The sequence below is a fragment of the Thalassophryne amazonica genome, chromosome 4 (assembly GCF_902500255.1).
Source record: "Thalassophryne amazonica chromosome 4, fThaAma1.1, whole genome shotgun sequence".
NCBI classification, from domain to species: domain Eukaryota; kingdom Metazoa; phylum Chordata; class Actinopteri; order Batrachoidiformes; family Batrachoididae; genus Thalassophryne; species Thalassophryne amazonica.
In genome coordinates this window covers 82,919,559-82,944,123 of record NC_047106.1, presented here as the reverse complement: position 1 = coordinate 82,944,123, position 24,565 = coordinate 82,919,559, and the positions used below count along the sequence as shown (strand labels likewise).

The 24,565-nt window shown below is 37.6% G+C and overlaps 1 protein-coding gene across 1 annotated transcript in view; it reads left to right on the top strand.

Moving 5' to 3' along the window:
* The first annotated feature begins 465 nt into the window (after positions 1 to 465).
* gdpd1 (glycerophosphodiester phosphodiesterase domain containing 1) overlaps positions 466 to 24,565 on the top strand; it is a 72,275-nt gene continuing 48,175 nt past the window's right edge. The window contains exons 1-4 of the mRNA XM_034168177.1: positions 466 to 555; positions 5,357 to 5,515; positions 7,475 to 7,517; positions 9,161 to 9,296. Of these exons, the coding sequence (XP_034024068.1) occupies positions 5,380 to 5,515; positions 7,475 to 7,517; positions 9,161 to 9,296 (315 nt within the window). The 5' untranslated portion in view covers positions 466 to 555; positions 5,357 to 5,379. The remainder of the gene's footprint in view (positions 556 to 5,356; positions 5,516 to 7,474; positions 7,518 to 9,160; positions 9,297 to 24,565) is intronic.

The following is a 24,565-nucleotide window of genomic DNA, read 5'->3' as shown; positions in this document are numbered from 1 at the left end:
ATGAATTTTCAACATGGCGCCCGTGGCAGCTATTTTTCAAAATGGCCGCCAGAAACAACAGTTTTCTTATGAGTGATGGATATAATGTGATATTGTACACAGAATTCGATTAATTAATTACCATAAGTGCTTGCTAATGTGTTTTTTTTTTTGGATTAGACATTTTCATTAAAATTCAAAATGGTCGCCATTGTTTCCAGACTGGTTAGATACGGATAAACTCTGTGTTGAATTATAATTTTTTGTGATGCATAATTTCAGTTAATTTCAGAAGACATATATTAAGTGAGGCCAAATCTAGGGTCTATCACAAGGAAGACTATTCACACTCGCCTTCACAGAAGCAGAGGGCAGTGCATTGTAACTGAGCTTTTTTGCAATAAATCTGACAGAAAGAGTTAGTCCAAGCTCCAAATATTTGGGATGCTTAGCGTTTTGGCGCATGTGCAGAAGGCACACAGCGCAGGTCACTAAACTTGTTAGGGTGTATCGACGTAATTCATTCTGGAGTTTATTCAAGACACTGGAGGGGAAGGAAAGCAATTTGATGACAAGGTAAGATGATATGCTGTAAACTCAGCTGACATACAGTGGGCTAACGTTAGCCTGTCAGCTGTACGTGTCATTTAGGAAATGCCATCCCGAGAGATTCCCAAATACCAATATAAGAACAGACAACGCTGCTGGTTTATGATTCACAGACTATTATTTCATCAGTCGAAGTTATTTTAATTGATTAAACCAGTGCTCTTCAGCAGGTGAATGAACCTCACAGAGCTGACTCTGATCAGTTCATGCACGGAGAAATGGAAAGGAACTGATTACGTAGCCGTTAAACAACAGCAACAACAACAACAATAATAATAATAATAATATATACAGTGGTGTAGTTTTCTAGTGACCACAGAGATTCTAAAGCATATTGTATTTATTACTGTACATTTTATATCAAACACATTTAATGCCAATTAACACTGTAATGTAGCTGATTATAACCTAGTTAAAAGGTAGCATATATTCAAGTAATTAAGAAGGAAAATATCTGGTGGTTTTAAAGACTTAAGAGAGTTTTATAAGAGTCAGGCAGGTTTCTATTAGAGGGTGATTCATCAGATTTGTCCCCCAAATTTTTATGGGTAGATATACATTAGGGAAAGAACAGAAATCACATTTTGTATCCTTGATAGGGTCTGCTTTTTTTTAGGGAGTCCTGGAAATTTGGGGTCAAAATGGCAAAATCACAAAATTTAGGTTTTCGAATGCTCATATTTCCATGCGCCCTGAGTGAGCCAAATTTATTTTCATTAGTCTGTCGGGTATGGACTCCAAAAACGTGAAAATTTTGGCAGCTGACTCAAGGCACAGCCCACAGGTTGCGCTGCAAATTGCTTTTTGTTGTAATTGTGCACATTTTCACAGGGGCGGTGTGGCCTGCGCCCTTAGTCTGCCAAGGACATTTATTCATATAATGATAGATTAGGACCTCTTACTTTGATGAAAATTTTGGCGGCTGACTTTGGGTGCACAAGTATTGGAGCGCTTTTTGTCGCTAAAATGTGAAATTACCACTTTTTCGCACAGTGATTTCCCCATGCGCCCTAAGTCAAAAATGATGAAATATGGCTCATATTGCCACTCAGTATCTCTAGTTTCAGTGGCAAAGAGAGTTTTATGGTTAGTTTTGGTATTGACCCTTTTTCCACCGTTTTTGTTGGACCACTTCACGAAGAGGCCAAATATGGCAAATTGGCAATTTCTTCCGATTTTCATGAAACTTGTCTTACCTCAAGATTAATTTCTGATTACTGCAAAAAATAAAATAAAAAACAACAACAACAAAAAAATGTTTCTTACATTACAACACTTATAAAGCCCTGGTCACACAGGCTAATAAAGCTGTGAATAATGAGCCATGTATGGATTTGTCAGAAATTGATGATTTTTTTTTTTTTTAAATAATGAGACACATATATCATGTTCTTCTGAAGGAACTGCAGGAAACAGATGTTAAAAAAGGCTACAAGGGATTTCTTAGAGTGGAACCTGCTCTGTTGCAGGTAGTCTGTCCTATCCTCATAGCTGCCAGGTACTTGGATAATGAGCTTCTAACAGCCTCATACTCGCTGCTGAAGTGCCTCTAACATCGTTGTTTATCCTTGTAGTACCTCGTACACAAATCACCCCGTGCTATTTTTGCTCAATTTGAAACTTCTTGAAATTAGCGCCATGCTCAGAGATGAGTCTCATTAGTTGAATAATCATGAGCCTCTAAGAGCCACTATTCTCCCATGTTCCTTGAATAACTCCACTTGTACATAAAAAGCATTCTACGTGGCTCATTATTCGGTGTGACCAGGGCTTAATTAAAATGGTAAAAAAAGATAGATTTTAGAAATCTTTGTTCATCTGCGGCACAGTGGATTAGTGGTTAGCACTGTTGCCTCACAGCGAGAAGGTCATGGGTTCAATTCCCGTGACCTTTCTGTGTGGAGTTTGCATGTTCTCCCCGTGTTTGCCTGGGTTTCCTCTGGGTGCTCCGGTTTCCTCCCACATCCAAAGACATGCAGGTTAGGTGGATTGGAATCTTTAAAATTGTCCTTAGGTGTGCGTGTGGGTGTGTCTGTGTTTGTTTGTCTATTTGTGGCCCTGCGACAGACTGGCGTCCTGTCCTGGGTATACCCCGCCTCACGCCCTATGACTGCTGGGATAGGCTCCAGCCCCCCGCGACCCTTAATTGGACTAAGTGGTAGAAGATGGATGGATGGATGTTCATCTGTAAGTTAAAACCATAACTTACCTGTTGATTCACATGAGATGATTTCTTGATTAACATTACAAGGAACCTTGGACATTTATTGTTAGACAAATAAAATAGCATGAAAATTCATCTGTACATGGTAGATTCATTCATTCATATCTGTATTTCAACCAGGAAAAAGGACACCATAAATAAATACAAATATTTCTTATAAACACAACAGGAGATGATGTAACAATGACTGCAGAGTGTTGGTTAATTAGGATTTCTCAATGTCACATAAACATCATGATGAAATCTTTTTTTTTTTTAGTCATTTCACCTTTTAATTACTTCCTCACAGTATGTGATTGTGTTTAGTGTTGTGATCAGAACAAAGTAATTTCTAAAATATGAATTTGACTAGTGATTGTGAATGTTTTAAAATTGTGCCCAATAGGGGCAGGGTTTCTTCTACTTCTGCAAATGTCTTTTTGACTGAACTTTGAGTTCATGGACATGTTTAATGACTCATTCATTTAATGTAGGGCTGAAACGATTCATCGAGTAATTTTAATAATTCGATTACAAAAAATGTTCGAGCCAAAATCTTTGCCTCGAGGCTTCGTTTAAAGCTGTAGAAGACCGTAGCGCTAATCAATGTAGCAGGCGATGCTGCAAGTTTGCAAAGCCACACACTGAGTAAAGTAAAGCCTTTTAAGAGAAAGGGTCCGCGCGGATCGTCTGAAATGGACTTATTGCGCATTTAAAGTGAAGCAGTATGTTTGTATATATTTAAAAATAGACGTTTTGCTCCACTGGCCGTTCTCCACCTCCGCAGATGAAGCGAAAGGACACGCACTTTAAATGAGTCATGTTTAATGATTAAAGTAAAGCTCTAATTCAGATTTGGTAAGAGTGTTTATTAAGCATCAGTTTTTAGGCAGCTTTTGTGGAAATGCAATCCACAGCCATTTTTCAAAGGCTCTGTTATTCGCCAAGTATCCACAGAAAACAAAGAATTTGACTTTGGTTTGAGGTACACTCAATATAGGCAGTGGCTACGGGTACGGACCGTATCTACAGCGACTGTTCTAAAGACACGGAGGGTGTCTTACCGACCAGTCAGAATGCGCAAATATGTCAGTACCCGTACCATATGCGGCTAAAGGTCCGGTGTCACGTACAATTCTTTCTGCCTCCCTTAGAAAACAGCGCTTTGAACTTGATGAATTTCTTAAATTACAGCAGCTTCATTAAACAAATTTACTCGAATGATTATCAGCATGACGGCGAGCTTACAGGCTGACAGTTGCCAGTTATGGCTTCTGAAACAAGGGAGAAAAAAGAAACAGCACAGTTCAGCTGAACCATTAGTGGATGTAAAATATTCTGTGTCTGTTAAGAGCTTCATCGCGTGTTCCACGTGTATATTTCCCACCGGTGTCACGTACATCCACTCAGTGAACCTCGGTCCGTACCTTTAGCAGTCCCGCAGAAGATACGGATGTACGTACTCGTAGCCACTTTGTTAAATATACACTAAACACTGAATAAATCACAGTAATAAAAAGTGCAAATGAAATATGCAATAAGAAGGAAAAAGAATGCACTGTCCGCAGACTGAAGATTTCACAGACTGCCTGGGCTTATGGTTTGGCAAAGCTCTAAAACTCTTAATATGAAAAAATTAATAACCCTGCAAAACAGAGAGAGGGAACACCCTAAACTTAAAAATCTGCATGATGGCACAGAAACATTGTGCCACTGCTTTAGGGAGAGCCCTGCCACTACCGATATTGTTTAAAAACACAAAGGTACTTTTTATCCGAATAATCGATAGAATATTCGATTCCAAAAATATTCGATAGCTGCAGCCCTAATTTAATGTTGAAATATAAAATGAAACGGCTTTTTAAAATAAAATAGTTGCTGTTTAAACAGCTTTTGTTTTATTTAGAAGTGTAGCTGCAGATTGGATCCAGTGCTGCTTCGCTATTTGAAGCGGTGGGCCTGCAATCAACGAAGTGAAATGCTCATTTTCCCAATTCACACCCTCAAATCAATGGCTGCTCCGGCGTAATGAGGAGCCGATCAGGGCATTGTTAAGCAAAAAGGCTATTGATGTCAGTGGCTCAAATAATTCTTATTGATTCTTTACAGGAACCGAGAGAGAGAGAGAGAGAGAGAACTAAATGAAAACAGTACCATTATGTTTGCATTTATTTATTTGTTCATTCACGAAACCTACTTATTCCAATCAAGTGCCATGGGGGCTCGAACTTATGTAAATGATGTCCAAGAAGTATTCAGTGACTTGGGAATGGTCATGTATCCATATTATGATTTGTATAAAGAAAATTGACTGTAAAGTGATGATAATGATGTGTGTGTGTGTTAGTTAATGACAGCTTGTATTTTGATTTTGATTTTTTTTTTTTATAAAGCTGTCTTGTTGTTGCTTGACTACGATGCCCATAGTTTTTAACTTCACAGTGGTCTTTGTTAATTAAGCTAAAAATAAATAGAATAATTCATTGTTCATGAAAATAACTGACAGATTAATCTATAGTTGAAAATAATAATTAGTTTGTTGTGTTGATTGTGGTTGTTGTATAGCACCAGTAGACTGACGGGAGGAGATGTATGCAGCAGTGTGCATCATGTCTTCAGTAACAGGCTATGTGCTCACCTCTGCACTGCTGCTGAAATATCCAACTCTTTTGCACCGAAAGAAACGAGAGACTTTCGTCAGTAGGCACATTTCTCATCGTGGAGGTAAGAGTCAGTAGTGATACTCAGTTTGAATTCAGTATTTATCATGTTTGGAACTTCACACAAATGGTGTGTTTATGGTGTTTCGAGCCACGAGTAGCACCTGCCACGCACTTTGCCACTATCCACCACAAATACATCACACAGTGCCACATGGTGGTTGGTAGTCACCAGGGTGTGGTGAATGTTTTGGTTGTGTTTGTGTGCATGCATGCACACTCATATAGTATGGCGTGAATGCCAGCATCTTGTTATTTATTGTGTCACATGATGTGTAAAAGATGATGTAATTAACTTTTCATAAAATGTAGGTTTTGGGTAATGTTCAGATATTGAATTGCTGATTTTGACAGCACCTATTATCCTTCAAACCAGATCACCTACCAACTACACACAACCCCAGTTCCAATGAAGTTGGGACGTTGTGTAAAATGTAAATAAAAACAGAATACAATGATTTGCAAATCCTCTTCAACCTATATTCAATTGAATACACCACAAAGACAAGATATTTAATATTCAAACTGATGAACTTGTTTTTGGCAAATATTTGCTCATTTTGAAATGGATGCCTGTAGCACATTTCAAAAAAGTAGGGACGTAGCAACAAAAGACTGGGTAAGTTGATGAATGTTCAAAGAACACCTAATTGGAAACAGGTGAGTGTCATGATTGGGTATAAAAGGAGCATCCCCAAAAGGCTCAGTCATTCACAAGCAAAGACGGGGCGAGGATCACCACTTTGTGAACAACAACTGCATGAAAAAATAGTCCAACAGTTTAAGAACAATGTTTCTCAACGTTTAGTTGCAAGGAATTATTGATTCCATCATCTACAGTCCATAATATAATCAGAAGATTCAGAGAATATGGAGAACTTTCTACATGTAAGTGGCAAGGCCAAAAGCCAACATTAATGCCCATGAACTTCGATCCCTCAGGCGGCATTGCATTAAAAACCGACATCATTGTGTAAAGGATCTTACCGCGTGGGCTGCCGTCTTCTCTGGGCCCGAGCTCATTTGAAATGGACAGACACAAAGTGGAAAAGTGTGCTGTGGTCCGATGAGCCCACGTTTCAAATTGTTTTTTTAACATCATGGAGGTCGTGTCCTCTGGACAAAAGAGGAAAAAGACCATCCAGATTGTTACCCGCACAAAGTTCCAAAGCCAGCATCTGTGATGGTATGGGGGTGTGTTAGTGCCCATGGCATGGGCAGCTTACACATCTGTGATGGCACCAACAATTCTGAAAGGTACATCCAGGTTCTGGAGCAACACATCCTGTCATCCAAGCAACATCTTTTTCAGGGATGTCCCTGCTTATGTCAGCAAGACAATGCCAAGCCACATTCTGCACGTATTACAACAGCGTGGCTTCGTAGTAAAAGAGTGCGGGTACTAGACTGGCCTGCCTGCAGTCCAGACCTGTCGCCCTTTGAAAATGTGTGGGGCATTATGAAGCGCAAAATATGACAATGGCGACCCCGGACTGTTGAACAACTGAAGTCGTACATCAAGCAAGAATGGGAAAGAAGTCCACCTACAAAGTTTCCACAATTAGTGTCCCCAGTTCTCAAACGCTTATTGAGTGTTGTTAGAAGGAAAGGTGATGTAACACAGTGATAAACATACCACTGTCCCAGCTTTTTTGAAACGTGTTGCAGGCATCCATTTCAAAATGATCAAATATTTGTGCAAAAACAATAAAGTTTATCAGTTTGAACATTAAATATTTTGTCTTTGTGGTGTATTCAATTGCATATAGGTTGAAGAGGATTTGCAAATCATTGTATTCTGTTTTTATTTACATTTTACACAACGTCCCAATGTCATTGGAATTGGGGTTGTACGACTATATTACTTAAACACCCTGAATTACAGAGAAATTAAAGAAGAAAAAAGATGCATGGTCTTTACTGTACAGTTGTGTTGTTCTTTCTTTCTTTTTTTGCATTGCAGGAGCAGGTGAACACCTGGAAAACACCATGACTGCTTTCAAGCAGTGAGTAATCACCTTTCAGAATGAAAAACCTGAATCCCAACATCCCAGGTTCACACCCTAGATGCTATCAACTCACCTGAAGGCCCAGACAGTCCTTTCTCTTCATCCACAGTCACTGGCTCCCCTTCTCAGCAGTCCTAGAGAGGTCTTTGTCTGCCTGCCAGTGGGCCTTCCCTCGCACCCCATCTCCCTGAAAAGCCTGGATGTTGAGGTGGCTAAGAACCCTCTGCAGCCTACTTCCACTGGGCATATCCTTGCTTTCCAGCCATGTTGTTGCGCGTCGGCTGCAAGTTCTGTATACCTCAGCTTCTTTCATTTGTAGGCCTCCTCCACTGCACTCCCAGGGCACCGTGAGCTCAGTGGTGTAAACGAACTTGAGCAAGGTTGACCACAGAACAAGGCCTGGTCTCAAGTTGGTAACTGCGATCTCAGCTGGAAAGCAGAGTTTCTTGCCCAAGTCTCCCTGCAGCTTCCCGTCCCGTGCTCTCCCCAGCTGACCAGTATCTAGACTTATGGTGGCGATGCTAGCTTGCCCCTCACCCTCTCAGACAAATGGTGCTAATTGCCAATGGGATGGCGGTGGAGGAAGGGCATTCACTCTTGTCCGTCAACTTTCCAGCACTGCTGCAAGTGCTGCAGGACATTTTAGCACCTGGTTGTGCCGCCAGATGTAGCGGCCTTGGTTAAGGCTGGTCTTGCATCCCACCAAGATGTGTCTTTGCCATACCACTGGCTTAGGTTTGCTGGAGAAGGCAGGACATCGTAGGTAGCCCTGATGGTAAAGCTGTCCTTAAATGCCTCCATCTCCCACAGCTCTTTCCAGGAGATCTTCCTCTTCTCCGTTCCTTTCCATGCCATTGCCCTTGCTTTGCCTGCACCACAGCTTGTGCACACCTTCCTATCCTCTTCCCGACGTAACTCCTATACCACCAGGTTGCGTCTCTCAAACGGAGTGGCCTTCACAGCATAAGGGGGAACTTAGTGGGGCATACCCACGTGACGAGCGTTGCAGGCGCGAGTATTGTAGGAGGGTTCAGGGCATCTCCCGAGAAAATTTTGAAATTTATAACCCTTTGAAACAGTATTTCCTGCATTTTGAGGGCCTCTTTGTGTCGCTAATGGGAACGTTAAATAACATGCGACATGTCTTTTAAAAAAGAAAAACAAAACAGAATAGCCCCCCCAAGCTGGTTACATTATAGCATAGGGGATCCAAATCACAGCATAGGGGCCCCTATGCTCAACTGCACTGGCGAGAACCTTGTTTTCCATGTAATAAACACTGTATATACTGGATTTTGTATAACGGATTTTAGCTCACATCGGACAAAATGTGCCATCTGATTGCAATGCTTTTCCATTAAAAACCCCTCACATATGCCGTTGTTTAAAAGCTTGGGTGTTTATTTTTTTCAAACCGTGCTCAGACCCAGCGCCTAAAGTACGGCAATTATTAACAAAATGTTGCTTGCTGCCTGCACTGTAATATGGTGTTAAGTTGGGTGTGACGAACCAAAGACAGCCGCTTTTGAAACACCAAAATCTGTAATGCTGATGTAAGAGTCATTGATGACTATTGTTTTCAAAAAATGCTTTGGCGAGTGTCACATGTAAGGTATATATATGTGTGCTGATTGATGCAGTGCTGTGGATCTTGGCACAGACATGCTGGAGTTGGACTGTCGCCTGACAAAAGATGGACAAGTGGTGGTTTCACATGATGCAAACTTGCACAGGTCCACTGGCATCAATGCCTACATCTCGGACATGGCCTACACTGTGAGTTATTCCCTTCTTTATATGTTTCCAAAGTATGTGTTGTGAAAGTGTAGTGACACGGACCCACAACAGGGGGCGCAAATGAACGGCCAATAGATGAGCCAAAAGGTAACAATTTAATGTTGTGAAATGTGCACAACGAACATACAGACAATCTCAGAATATAATTACAGTCAATCCACAAGGTGACGTGTGGGCAGGCTCGAGGATAGAAGACATCTGTCCTGAGAAGAGCCGGAACCACACGATTTCCGCCACCACAGAACCTGGTGAATACTGGAGCCGCCAAGTCCCGAATTCCCAGGTGACCGTCCCTGACTGTCGGATCTGGTACTGCTGGCGAGAACAAAGACAGTCAAGTGTGGGTGTGTGTACACCCAGTAACAACAGCGGTGGGAATGCCACCTCCACCTCTCACTCAATACGTGCTGCAGCGATCCCTCAGAGGAAAAAGAGTGCCGTCCTGCACAGCCTCCACAAACTAAGGACCGGTACTCCTGCAAACACTCACAATAGAAAGATTTAGAAAAATACCAAAAAGGCTGAGGATATTACCTCCAATGAAGTATGATATCTCAGCAACGAGGTGGAGATGACGTCTGGTCTTTATGGAGTGAGAGGACGTTGAGTAGATGGGTGACAGCTGTCAAGAGGTAATGAGTGACAGCTGTCACCCCCGGCTGCGTCCATGGCGGCAGCGCCCTCTCGTGCCTGAAGCCCGCACTTCAGGCAGGGCGCCCTCTGATGGTGGGCCAGCAGTACTCCTCTTCTGGCAGCCCACACAACAGTATGTTTGTTGAACACATTCCGTGTGTGTGTATGTGTGTGTGTGAAATATCTGTTTTAAAATGCCTCTTGAAGAGGAAAAAAAATATATGTCACACTGTATTATCAGCTCTTTAATTAAAGATTTTTTTTTAAACAACAATAATCTAATTAAAAAAGGGGGGGGGGTTCTAACCATTATCACAAACCTCATGCTCATCCCTTTTCATTCTGATTGGATATAGTAAGTAAATAGGTTTTCAAATTGAATTTTTTTTTTTTTTTACAGATTTGTAAAAGTATTAAGTATTACAAATGATCACATGGCCATTATATAAAAAATAATTTTGGAGACATGGAAGAGAAGAAAATAGTAGAGGAAAACCGTAATAGCAGGCTGCCTCTTCTAGTTCCAGCAGGCTCAGTGAAGTCATCAATATCACTATGGGAAAAGTCGAATATTTGTTGGTTATTATTATATATTATGATTGCTGCAAAAAAGCATTTTTTGCTTGCATAATTAGTGATGCCACAGAGGTGTACACTCCTGTTATTGCCTTGGCCTGTATTCAACTACGTTAGTAAGATAGCTTAAAAACGCAAGGTCAAACTCAGCGTTCTTGATAAAACTTGACAGATATGTTGGGCTTATGGATGGAAAGAAGTGATTAGATCTTTCTTTCTTAATATTTATTTCATTCATTTAAAAGAAAAAAACAGAAAAACAGAAACAAAGCACCACAACAATAGAATGAAAAGGAGCAGAAAGAAGAACAAGTCTTATGATTTCTTCCCCCTCCAACAACACAATCACCCAATACCCAGCACCATAATCAACACCATTCAACAGACTACATTTCTTTAACTCGTCACATACCACTGACCCATTTCATAATTATGACCATTAATTAATAAATTACATCTCTGACAGGTTACATTCCAAACTCAAAACACTCCAAACATTATTAACAGATCACCTTTTTTTTTGACTTCCTTGCAGCCCACTGACTTATTTCACAGTTTCATACTTACTTAATACATCTAATTTAATACGTTTTAAAATAATTTAAGGGACCTTAATTCTTTAATTTCTTTATTAAGATTGTTCCATAGAGACTTCCGGGTGAGCGTTTCAAGATGGCGGTCTAATGTTTTGGTCGTCCTGATCAGATGTGAAAAAAAAACTCCACAAAACTCGATAAATTGATTATGTATGTGTCCAAAATGACATATTATGCGTGGAGTTAGATCAAAGAAGAGACAAGGGGGTCCAAAAAGCGACAGTCAAGAGAAGACTAATTCTACAAACGCTTAGGACCAAACTAGCGCGATGCAGGCCGCAGAGCCAGACGAGGGAAGCGAGCTATCTACCGCTAAAGCCATACAGAACTTATGCGGCAGTATAAAAGAAATGCAAAACGACATCAACGCAATGAAAAGGGATATCAGACAAGACTTGAACAATTTTAAGGCTGAAGTGAACCAGAAGCTGGAGGAGGTCAGTGCGGATATTCGTAACCAGAGTACAAGGCTCACTGAGACTGAACAGCGAGTGGACGAGCTCAAGACAGTGAACGTGGATCTGAGAGACACACTGCTTTATTGTCTCAAACAACAAAAATTCTCCAGGACAAAGTCACTGATTTAGAAGGGAGATCTCGTCGCAATAATATCCGCATTTACGGTGTTAAAGAAGGGGCCGAAGGGAGCGCTATGCTAGCGTTCATTACAGCATTTTTAAAAGAACAACTTTCCCTGAAGGAAGACATGGATCTGCAGATACAGAGAGCACACCGGTCAATTGGCCCGAAACCCCGAGATAACACGATAACAAGATCTATCCTGGTTAATTTTCTCAGGTACGACATGAAAGAGAAGATATTAAAAGCGGCATGGGAAAAAAAGATAACCTTTGAGGGCAACACGATCTCATTCGCGCACGACTTGCCGACGGAGGTAAACAACAAGCTTAAAGAATACAAACACATCAAGAAGACCCTTAAAGAGGAAAAGATTCGTTTTCAAACACCGTACCCGGCTAAGATGAGGATCCATTGGGAAGAAGGTCCACGCGTGTACAAGGATGCAGCAGAGGCGGCTGAGGACATGAAGAAGAGGGGATACTCCGTGCAGGTGCCGCGCTCTGGTGCTGAGGATGAGCCTCCGCTTTCCCGAGGCGCACACTGGAATAAAGTGAACAGCTCGCACACCGAACGCGTCCGCGAGAAGCTCCGTGAATTTCAACGACAGCAAGTATAATTTGTTTATAATGAGGCCTTTTTTTTTTTTTTTCACTAAAGAAGACTCGGCCTGTAACATGAAGGGTACATAAGACACTTTTACTTATGCATCTCTTTTGAATTTAAGATAAGGACAATGTGACATACTAACTGCATGTTCTATTGCGTTCACATGTTCAATAATTGAAGACAGAACTGGCGACGTGTGCCATGACTGAAAAATACAAGATACACATATAATATTGGTTATTATTATTTTATTATATTATTTATTATTTATTTATTTATTTATTTTTTATTAATTTGAGGTTTATTCTTTTTGACTCCCTGTGGTGGCCAAGTGGTTAATGCGCTTGGTTTCAGTTCAGAAGGTTCCGGGTTCAAATCCCACCCCTGCCACATTTCTCCATGTAATGTGGAGTTGCGTCAGGAAGGGCATCCGGCGTAAAACTTGTGCCAATTCAAACATGCAGATCCACCTTGGATTTGCTTGTGGCGACCCCAAGTGCAAAACAAGGGAGCAGCCGAAGGGACTTACAATGGTGATTAGGACTAATGGACAATTGTTTGTTATGCTCAAAGGAGAAGGAACTTTGCTTCAGGTGGAGAAGGAGTCCCTATCTTGGTAAGACTGTTCCTCCTACAGGTTGGAAAGGACGTAGTGGGTGGATAGGGCAGAACGAAGCCCTAAGGTGGAAGTCTTTTTTTTTTTTTACTTTTATTTGTTCTATGTTCTAATGGTTCTTGTTCTTATTGTGATGTCGGCGGTAGGTAAACAGCATACTGGTATGACTAATAATAATTTTAGCAGCAGCTTCATGGAACATAAACGGCATGAACAACCCTGTTAAGAGGAGTAGAGTAATGTCCAAAATAAAAAGGGAGAAAATTCAAATTATGTTTCTCCAGGAGACTCATTTGTCCCAAATAGAACACGAGAAATTAAAAAAATTTGGATTTAGAAATACTTATTACAGTTCTTTTAAATCAGGTCACAAAAGAGGGGTTGCGGGTGCTAATACGTAATTCCCTACATTTTGAATTATTAAACAAAAAACGGGACAGTGAAGGCAGGTATATATGGTTCAGGGGAAGATAGAGGGTTAAACTGACTACTCTCCTCTCCGTTATTTTCCACCACACTATGATCGGCATTTTTTGGAAAAAATTCTAGAAAATAATATCTTCAGAGTCACAGGGTATATTAGTATGCGCAGGTGACTTTAATACAATATTGAATAAAAATGATACATTTAATAATAAGAGGTTAGTCACACCACAAAGTAATTGTGAAGGAAGGGCCTGGGATGACCTACATTTACTGGATGTCTGGGCGGGAGATACATCCAACGGAAAAAGATTTTACCTACTTTTTCCCCCCATTCACGCAGTATACTCACGGATAGATCTCTTCCTGGTATTCAGGAATGATAGACATAGAATAGAAAGCTGTGATATAGGTACTAGGGATATATCAGACCATTCACCAATCTATTTAACGCTTCATTGGATAAAAGACCTAAAAAGACAATATGGAGACTAAATACAAGTTTATTAAATAATAAAAACATTTATAAAGAGGTTAAAGCAGAAATAGAAAACTTTTTGCAATTAACTGACAATGAACAAGTCAATCCTAATATTTTATGGGACACTTTGATAAGCTGTTATAAGAGGGAAATTTATATCACTGAGTAACAGCTATTAAGAGAGCAAAGAAAAACAACTTAATGATCTGGAAAATACATTAAAAGCTTGGAAAGTGAACATATTAGGAATCAATCTAGTCAGACCCTTGAATTTAATTCGACAGGTAAAGACAAAAATTTTAGATATTCATAAAGAAGAGGAAGAAAAGAAATATAAATTTTTGAAACAGACATATTACGAAACAGGACCAAAGGCAACAAAATTTACTTGCTAGGAAAATTCGTTAAAACATGCAAATGCAGCAATCAGTATGCGCAATAGTGACCCCCAAAAACAGGGAAACTAGAAAACAATTTAGAAGGAATCGATAAGCATTTTCAAACATATTATAAGATATTATATACACAACCTGAACAAAGTAATCTAGAAGATGTTAAAATATTTTTTAAATTCATTAGATTTACCATCAATTGGAGAAACTCAGAATGAAAATTTAACTAAACCAATAGATATGACAGGAACTGAAGATGATGTTAAGAAAACCTAAAAAACAATAAAACACCATGGTACAGACGCCTGCCAGCCGAGTGGTATAAAACGTTTGAAGAAGAATTATTACCGTATTATTAAAATCACTGATTGGACGCTAGTGAAAATGACCACACCACCATCATGGACAGAGGTGATTATAACAGTTATACCAAAGGAAGGTAAGGATAACATACTGTGCAGCTACGTATAGGCCAATATCAATTCTAAATCAAGATTACAAATTATATGCGTCTATAATATCCGTAGACTGAAACTCATTTGTCCCAGACTTGATTGAGGAGGCTCAGACCGGTTTGTCAGTGGCCGACAAACTCAAGATAACATAAGACGTTTCTCTTCATATAATTCACAATATTCAGGCAAAAAAGGAGAAAGCAGTACTGGTTAGTTTAGATGCTGAACAAGCCTTTGATTGTGTTAGCTGGGAATATTATTCTTAGTCTTGAAACGATTTGGTTTTTCTGAAAGTTCAATTAATAGTATTAGGACACTGGAGAGATCTACCCGTCAGGGCTGTCCATTATCCCCTAGTTTATTCGCCCTATACATAGAGCCACTAGCCCAGGCTATAAGCGGATAATAATAATATCCAAGGCATAGAATAAATGCAAGAGAACACAAAATAGCGTTATACGCTGATGATGTTCTTTTCTACCTCTGTAATCCAGAACAATCCATTCGGGCACTTCTAGACTTATTAGACATATTGTGTACTTACTCAGGATATAAATTAAATATAGGTAAAACCCAAATTATGACTTTTAATATTCCCTTCAAAAGAGATTAAAAATAAAATCACCGTAGACTGGTCTAAGAAAGCAATTAGATATTGGGGGTGTGCCTCACCACAACCCAGGTGACTTGTATAGGAAAACTTTGACAATGTAAACTAGGAGGATTAAAGAAGAGTTCACACAAACATATATATTTGATTTTAGTGCAAGAAATTAAGGTGATAAAGATGTCAGTGATGCCTAGGTTATTATACTTATTTATGCATTGCCTGTTAAAATTCCTCACTCACAGTTTCATGAATGGGACAAACAAATATCCCGATTTATTTGGAAAGGACAAAAACCTAGAGTTAAATACAGTACACTGATGATCAAAAAAGAAAGAGGAGGATTTCCCTCCCAAGTCTATATGACTACTATCTTGCGGGCTCAACTTAAAACAGTTTATACAGTGGTGGTGACGATGCTTGTGAGGCTAGATGGAAGGAAATAGAAAGAAAATGTGGAAATATTCCAGTACAAGCTTGATTGGCGATCAGAAAACTAACAGAGGCATGTCAAAAGGAGTTAAATCCGCTGGTTTCCTTTACACTATCGACTTGGTTTGGGGTGGTTGAAAAAAACTAAATATGAGCGACCAGATAAGAGTTTTAAGATGGGCAGCATTTGACTCAGAGTTCAAACCTAATCAAATGGATTCAGCTTTTAAAAACTGGTCATATAAAGGTATAACTGCATATTGTAAACTATTAAATAAGAATGGCCATGCCGAGTTTCCAAAACCTGCAGCAGAAATTTATTATAGAAACAGAGATTTTTTTTTAGGTATTTACAATTACGTCAATATATATTTTCAAAAGTAGTGAAGGGTGTCAGAAAATAATGGGATAATTCATCTGGTCATACAAGCTTACCATAATCAATGTAAATCGATCATTTCTAAACTCTATCAAGGCTTGTTGAATGGCAACTGCAAATCAACAGATTATATTAAAAAAAGATGGGAGAAAGAAACTAAATATGGATATTTCAGATGAATAATGGGACAATATGTGTGAATCTGCAATGTCAGCTTCTTCCTCAACTACTGGAGAGAGTTTTGTTGGAAAAGTTTGGTCCGATTTTCATAACTGCAAACAACAACAAGGGAGAAACTTGGGTGCTGTTAAGTGTTGGAGAGGTTGCGGGGACAAAGAGGCCAACCACACTCGCATGTTCTGGTCCTGTCCAAAAATTACTGGATTTTGGAGTGGGTTATAGGGAAATAGAACGGATTTTGGGTTTAGAATTGCAGCAAACCCATTTTGACATTATTGCTAGGAGATCTCCCTGAGGAAATGACATAAATGATAGATACTTATTTAAAATTTTTGGTGCTGCAGCCAAAAAAAACAATTACCCAAAAATGGCTTCTGCCAGACCCACCAAAGTTGGAGGACTGGCTGAAAAGAATTGAAGAAACTCACAAGATGGAGAGATTAACATTTATGCTCAGACTGCAGCCTGATCTTTATGTAACAAGGTGGGGGAAATGGACTAAATTTACAGGAAACTGATGTGTGGCTGGTCTCAAGTTCCCTCTGAATATTAAATTCATTGCTGCTGTTAAAATTGTTTGAATATGATCATGTTTATACCTGTTTACTTTTAATGCTTATTATAGGACTGAATTTGATTTTAGTAGCTGACTGTTATATTGTTATTGTTATATTGTTTTGTGGAGTGTGTATAATTAAGTGAAAAATTCAATAAAAACTAAGTGTCAAAAAAAACAAGATTGTTCCATACTTTTACACCATTTACTGCAATACTCCTTTCTTTTACTTTAGTTCTAAATCTTGTTTTTTTTTTAAAGACTTCTATTCCTTTCAATTTATAACTACTTACTCTTTTTTCAACATATTTTCAATGTTTGTAGGTAAAGTATTTTATTAACTTGGTACATTGTAATATTTTCAAATCGACTAAATCATAAATTTAAGTACCCTATACTTAATAAACAATGGATTAGATGGATCTCTAAAACCACTGTTACTAATCACTTTTAAAGCTCTTTCTGCAAAATAAATAAAGGTTGTATATAGGTTGTATATGTTGATCCCCAGATTTCTACACAATATTTTAAATATGGGACAATCAATGCATTGTAATGTTAATAAACCATAACTATTTAATGAATATTTTACTTTATGCAAACAGCAATGGCTTTCCCTATTTTTCCCTTTTTAATTAATTTATGTGTGACTTTCCATGTAAGATCATCAATTAGACTCCTAAAAATTTTTTCTTTTACCCTTGTATATCCATTCATCTATTGTAATGACACGTTATTTTTTTTCGCTCTATCATTAAACAATATAAAATTTGTCTTATTAATATTTAGTGACAATCTGTTATATCAAACAATGTTTAACTTTTTCCAATTCTGTATTTATCACTTGTGCTACTTCCTGTATATCTGATCCAGTGATATTGGCTATAATTAGAAAAATTATGTTTTGTCTCCATTTTTATATAATGGGACTACCTTAGCAATTTTCATTTCATCTGGAAAAATCCCAGTTGACAGATTACAATATAAGTAAATGGTTCAATAACAGTTTCTATTATACTTTTACAGTCATCATGTCTACAATCTTCATGGTCAGTTGATCTTTTTGCTTACACAGTTTTTTACAATATTTCTATTTCATCTTCTTCCACATTATCCAGGAAAATACTATTGACCGTATTTACAAGTGTATGTAATTTATCTTCTATATTAGTTTATTTCCCACCAGACTTGATCCTACATTTGAAAAATAATCATTAAACCCATTTGCAACTTATTTTATGTATATATCTATTTATTTTCCTTAACAAAGTATTTGGAATAGTTGCTTTCGCTGCATCACTATTCAATTCACCAGTGATGCCGTGGTAACGAGTTACCTTAGTAAACGCGTTACTCTAATCTGACCACTTTTTTTAGTAACGAGTAATCTAACGCGTTAATCTTTCCAATCAGTAATCAGATTAAGTTACTTCTCCATGTCACTGTGCGTTACTATTATTTTCATTGTGGTCGATAACAGCATTAAACTTGGTCCGTGGGCAGGAGGTCGGGGTTCGACTGAACTGCCCACTTTAAGCGAGCTGTGAGCTTTTAATCCGCGGTTTTTGCAGCTGCTCGACTCGTTCCTCACCTCTTAAGCGCGGTGATCGCACACCTGCACTGAACTTTACAAAGACTATTTTTATACTTTTTTTCCTCCTTTATTTAGAATTCTGAGTGAGTCGCTCTGTATCTGGTCGTTAAAACAGCTGATCCTCCGCGACGCGTCAACAACTAACACTATTTTTCCACTCAAACTGCACCTAAACACTCTTTCTGAGGCACCACATGATGTGAAAACGCAATAAAAACTTTCTTACGTAAATCTGGTCCTGTTTTCTGCATAAATAAATGTTATCCATTCTTTGTGCTCAAACGCCAACGCAGGGGCGAATCTAGATGGAATGGGGGCGTGGGCAGGATGTGCCCCCCTCCCCCACCACAACACCCCTAGATTAAATGTGCATTTTGAAGCCGTTTTGTACTACAACTAATATTGCTTAAAATAATAATAATTTCGACAAGTAAAATGTTCTAGAGAGAATTTAAATGTTAGAAAATGTTAGAATTTAACTAGTTACCCTTTCTAAACAATGTAGGCTCGAAATTGCAAGTTTTACTGTTACAGTGCTCTGTCAACAGTAAATATGAGGCAAGAAAGATGTCTTTATTTTACTTTTTATAAAACAAGTATTATTTTCATTGAAGTCAAGAAAGGGTGCCTATAAAGTGAGTTTTGACAAAACAGGTATCATTGTCATGTGAGGTGGCAGAGGTTGTTGTCGGCAGCTGGGAAAGTAACTAAAAAGTAACTAGTAATCTAACTTAGTTACTTTTACAATTGAGTAATCAGTAAAGTAACTAAGTTACTTTTTCAAAGTAACTGTGGCAACACTGTCAATCACACTTTTTATAATTCCCCATGTTGCCCTCATATTATCTTTACTCATATTAATTGTTCACTGTAATAATCTTTTATGTTTCCTAATTATGTTTAATTTATTTTTATATTTTTTTTGTATTCATGTTCTGATTCCTTTGTTTGCAATTTTAAAAAGCACCTATATAAATAGTTTTTCTTTGCACAAGCATTTTTTATTCCCTTTGTCAGCCATGGTTTATTACTCTTTTCTACTAATTTTTATTAATTTACAATTTTTATCACTATGATTTTCATCATATTTTCATAAATGATGTTATATGCTACATTAACATCACTGACAAACTTCTTCCCAATTTTGATTTTTAAGGTCATATTTTAATGCCTCTAAGGCTTTTACTGACTTATCTCTTTTAAAGTTTATAACAGTTTTTTTGTTGTACCTATTTTATATTTAAATATTGAAAAAAATTGGTAAATGATCGCTAATATCTGTCATGAAGATCCCATTCTTAATAATTTCATTCTGTTCTGTTTGTAAATATATTGTCGATTACCCGTTGCACTTTGCGATATAATTCTGGTTGGTTTTGTTATCAAGGGGACTAACCCCAAACTATACATTGAGTTCACAAAATCACTAAATCTTTGGCAACTGGAGCTTTCTATGTTAATGTTAAAGTCCCCACACATAAAAAGCGTTTTGTTTTTAATTTGATGGAATAATTCTATATTTTATCTGTAAATTTCACAACACAAGAATCTGGTGCTCTGTATACACAACTGATTAGAATATTCTTAGATGTTTCATGTACAAGTTCCACTTGTTACAATTTTCTGTGACATCATTCATAATTGTCATTTCTTCAACAACTGTACACATCAGATCTGTTTTTATATACAGAGCAATACCACCGCCTTTTTTATATCTTCTGTTTACAAAATACAGCCTCATATCCCTCCATTTGAACTTCATCCATGAGATCAACATCATCACAATAAATTTCACACCAATTCTGGCACAATAAATCCCTTCTGAGGTTCTCAATATTAACATTAGTTATTTTCCTAATAAATGTACAGTTTTTCTTTGGTGCACGCTGTCCATTGATGATTGAAAAGCTACAAAAACTGGCAAGTGATCACTGACATCGGAAATAAGTATTCCACCTGTTATATTCCCTACAATGGCATTTGTTAATTTGTTGTCAATGAGTGTTGATGTGTTCCTAATTATCCTGATTGGAGTGGTGATCACAGAATATAGACCCATACAAAACATAGAGTTTATAAATTCAGTTATTTGTAATTGACCATAAGGGTTTAAAAAATCAATATTAAGTCTCCACAGACAAACCAAAAGCTTATTATTAATTGTGTTGTACATGTCAGTCAGTCTGTCCACACAAGTATTAATATCTGATCCTAGAGCTCTATAAACGCAGCTTATAATTATATTTTTTTTATTTTTTTTTTAAATTTAATTTCAACTGTAACACATTCCATGATATTTTCCAAGGAAAATGACATACTATGTATAATTTCACATTAGTGACTAGAACTTAAAGTGACACACCCACCACCTCGTTCTTTATTCTTCCTGTTTATTGCAAAAAGTCATATCCCTCAAGCTGAACATCATCCTCTAGCTCCTCTCTCAACCAAGTCTCAGTGATAGCTATAACTGAAAATTTCTTATTTGATATTCTTAGACAGTCCTGAATTTTAGAAAAATTTGTAAGGAGACTTCTACTATTAAAATGTATAATTGAAAAAGTCCCATTTATTAAAGAGTAATCCTTCAGTTTCTCTTCAGTGAATATTTACAATTTTGAATTATATTTTCACGAAAAAAACAATCTGGGTCAATATTATTTTCAAAAGTTATGAAAACTGTGTTCAGTATCTTCAAGATTTTTAAGCTAGACTCCTGCACAAAAGTTCCATCATCAAATGATGAAATGCCATCCATAAGGTTAGTCATTGATCTTAATTGTGATTTCACCCATATTGTTTCATTGTTTACAACCAGTGGTCTCCAAACTATTCCAGAAAGGGCCGAGAGGGTGCAGGTTTTCTTTGCAGACACTGACTCAGCAGGTGATATTCACTGATCAACTCGTTCCACCTGCTCCAAGTGATGTTAATCAGTGAAATCACCTGCTGGAGTCAGTGTCTGCAAAGAAAACCTGCACCCTCTCGGCCCTTTCTGGAATAGTTTGGAGACCACTGGTTTACACCTTTACACCTCTCTTCAGTTAATCTTGCTCAAATCGTATTCATCTTTAATGCACAGGGTTTTAGCCTCTTCTTGTGTCCCGTTTAGTTTAATATAAATTTTACAATTTAATGTCCATGTGGCCTGTATCTTATTTTGCTTTTTTAGGAGTCGAGCTTGTCTTGCAAGATCTGAATTCTTTTTGGTCAAGTGTTCATTTATGTAACATTAGTTCCCTACGTTTTTTTGCTTGCTTGAGACCACAATCTATTTGTGTTTTTGTGAGTTCAGTTGGTTTAGTCAGTTCAGATAAGTGTTATGTTGCTCTTACCATGAGTGAGTTGAGTCTAATGTTGGTACATGAGTAATGTGTAGGGTTAATGTCTTCAGCCACGGTCATTTTTTTGTTGTTGTTGTTGGTCAAATTAAAGCACCTGCTTACAGCAGCTGCATGCATGTAACTTTGAACACAGACAAACTGTGGACAGCTGACATTTGCTGTTTTGTATGCTTTTGTATTTGGGTCAAGGATGAACACTCCCCAAATTGAATGTGATAGGACTAATATTTTTGGAGATGCTATGGCGCTTAGCTAACAACACTGAACAATGGATGTTGCTACGTACATTCTGAACTCACGTGCCATTCCAGCAGGAGGTGGTACGTCATCTTTATATTAAAGTCTGATGTGTGCTGAGTAATTTTTATTATTAAGTTCAATGTAAGTACATAATATAATTGTAAATACGTAAACAATACATGGATGACACAAGAAAGTGAAATACTTATTTCCACTTTCATTGTTTTTATTTGGATTTTATTTTTTCAGACAACATAACAGTTTTTAAATCAACAAAACAAACTAAAAGAAGAAAACAAAAACAAAGAACACAATTATATTTATATAAATACATATATAAATACAAATGCTATACTATGAAGAGTAGTATGCCATGCTCCGATTGTCCAGATGTCAATCCCATTCATAACTGTCCTTCAGGTGCACTACTAGTCCTTTTAATAAAGCCGAAGAAGAGTTCAATCAATATAGTCCAAAAAGGATGCACATGTTCTGTAAAATGGTCTTCATTATCATGTAATATGCCTATGTCACGGACATGAATGAGCGAAGCTCGTCACCATGTCACCATGTCATTTAGGCTCTTCAGACTTTATTTTGAGTAAATGCGTCAGGGGAAGCATTAGTATGGCAAAATCCTTTCAGCTTCTGGGGGGTAGGCTCTGCCCCCAGACTCCCCACCGTTTTTTAAGCATTTTTATTTTTTGCTTTTCAGCTGACCCCCCTAATTACAGCCCTCTTAACCCCTTGCCACTTTAAGCATTTTTTTTAATGTAGATGTAAATTAATATTCAAAGTTTTAAGCTAGTTGACAGTGGGGCTGTACAGTATAGCCAAATTATCGTATCTCAATATTGTCATATAAACTGTCATGTAAATGTCACTCATATAAATGCTGTCCATATTCTTGAGCCACTCAGGTGGGTAGGTAGAGTTCCCATGGGATAAAAAAGCTTTTCAACCTACCATGCCTGGTTCTCAAGACCAGGCACCTAAGTGGCTCTACTCTTTTATTTAATTTAGTTCTTTATTTATTTTAAGATATTTAGATGTACCTTAGTAAACACTAGTGGAGTTCCACCTGGATTTGGAAAGTATAATAGAAGATATACATTGCTGAATTTCATATCAATATGATGTACGATATGACTATGATTTGACACACAGTGCAGCACAGTGAAAATTAAATATTCTTAAACAAAAAGGTAATAATACCACACTCATTTTGCACTCATCATAAGGTTAGGATACTGTGCCCTCACAAACGTATTGTAACACTTGAAATTTCACACATTTTAATTTGTTTATGACATTTTAAATACAAGAAATACAAAAAAATAAAGAATAAAATTCCTAAATTATCTTCATCAAACTCAAACTGAAAGCAAATCTCTAAAACTTGATAAAACCTGTAAATAATAATCAGTTTTATTGCCAGTTTTCTTTAGACAAGTCAGGGGATGGAAACATGAACATTTCCAAGTCACTGAATAGGTGTTGGACTTTATTTACATCAGTTATGAAGAAATACAAAATTTTCTTTCACCAAAACATCAAATCTAAGCTTTCATCTCAGATGTACTTTCTGTCAAATTGTAGCTGAACTACCGGGTCTTCTTTTTAAGAAAATGCTTCTCTACACCACTTCGTCAGGAAGCTGGATTATATATTTTATTAATTTATCAAGTTGTAGAGATTGTGCTTTCAATTTGAGTTAAGGAATATAATTTTAGAAAAAAATGTATTTGAAATGGAATAAACAAATCAAATGTGTGAATACCAAGTGTTCCAATACTTTTGAGGGCAACTGAGAAACACTGAGGAGCAGCATCTTACATCTCATATATAGTGCAGCAGATAAGAGATATTTAGAGTGGAATCCTGCAAATGGTGGATACAAGCACCAATTTGGCACAAATAATCCATAGACAGAACTCTTAAAAAAAAAAAAACTGATGGCCACTTGAATTTCAATAGGCAGCCAGGTAGGGGTCAGTTGAAGAATTACACAGGGGTCAAAATTAAAAGATGCTCCAATCATATAGAAAACTACACCACATTATTTGCCTGATCATAAAGATTCCAAAAATGGTATAGTTTGGACCATCTGTGACTGAATGTTATGGAGTTATGAGGTAAAAGCAGCAAGAATGGTGACAAAGGTCAGTTTCAGTTTGTACAGGGGTCAGAAGTTAAAGTTGGTCCATTAATTTTGCTCCAGCTGTATTTGTGCTGAATTTGATGCTTGCATCACCATTTGAAGGATTGTTTCAGTTATCTGCTGCACTAATAAGCCAACAGAGCATGAACCAGGCTGTCTGTTAGCTTAAATGTGTATATAAGGCAACCCGAGTTAAAGGAGAATGCTGCTTTTAGCAACCTGGACCTCATTTCTGGCATAAATACGGTCATTTACCCACCAATATAGTTGGTGTGATTAGAAGTCCATAGCTCAAATGACTTGATCAGGTCAAATCTGAAGCACACACTTTCTTCTTCTTCTAAGGTAGATTAGAACTTTTTGTAGTACACAGCACTAACTACTGGACAGGAGGA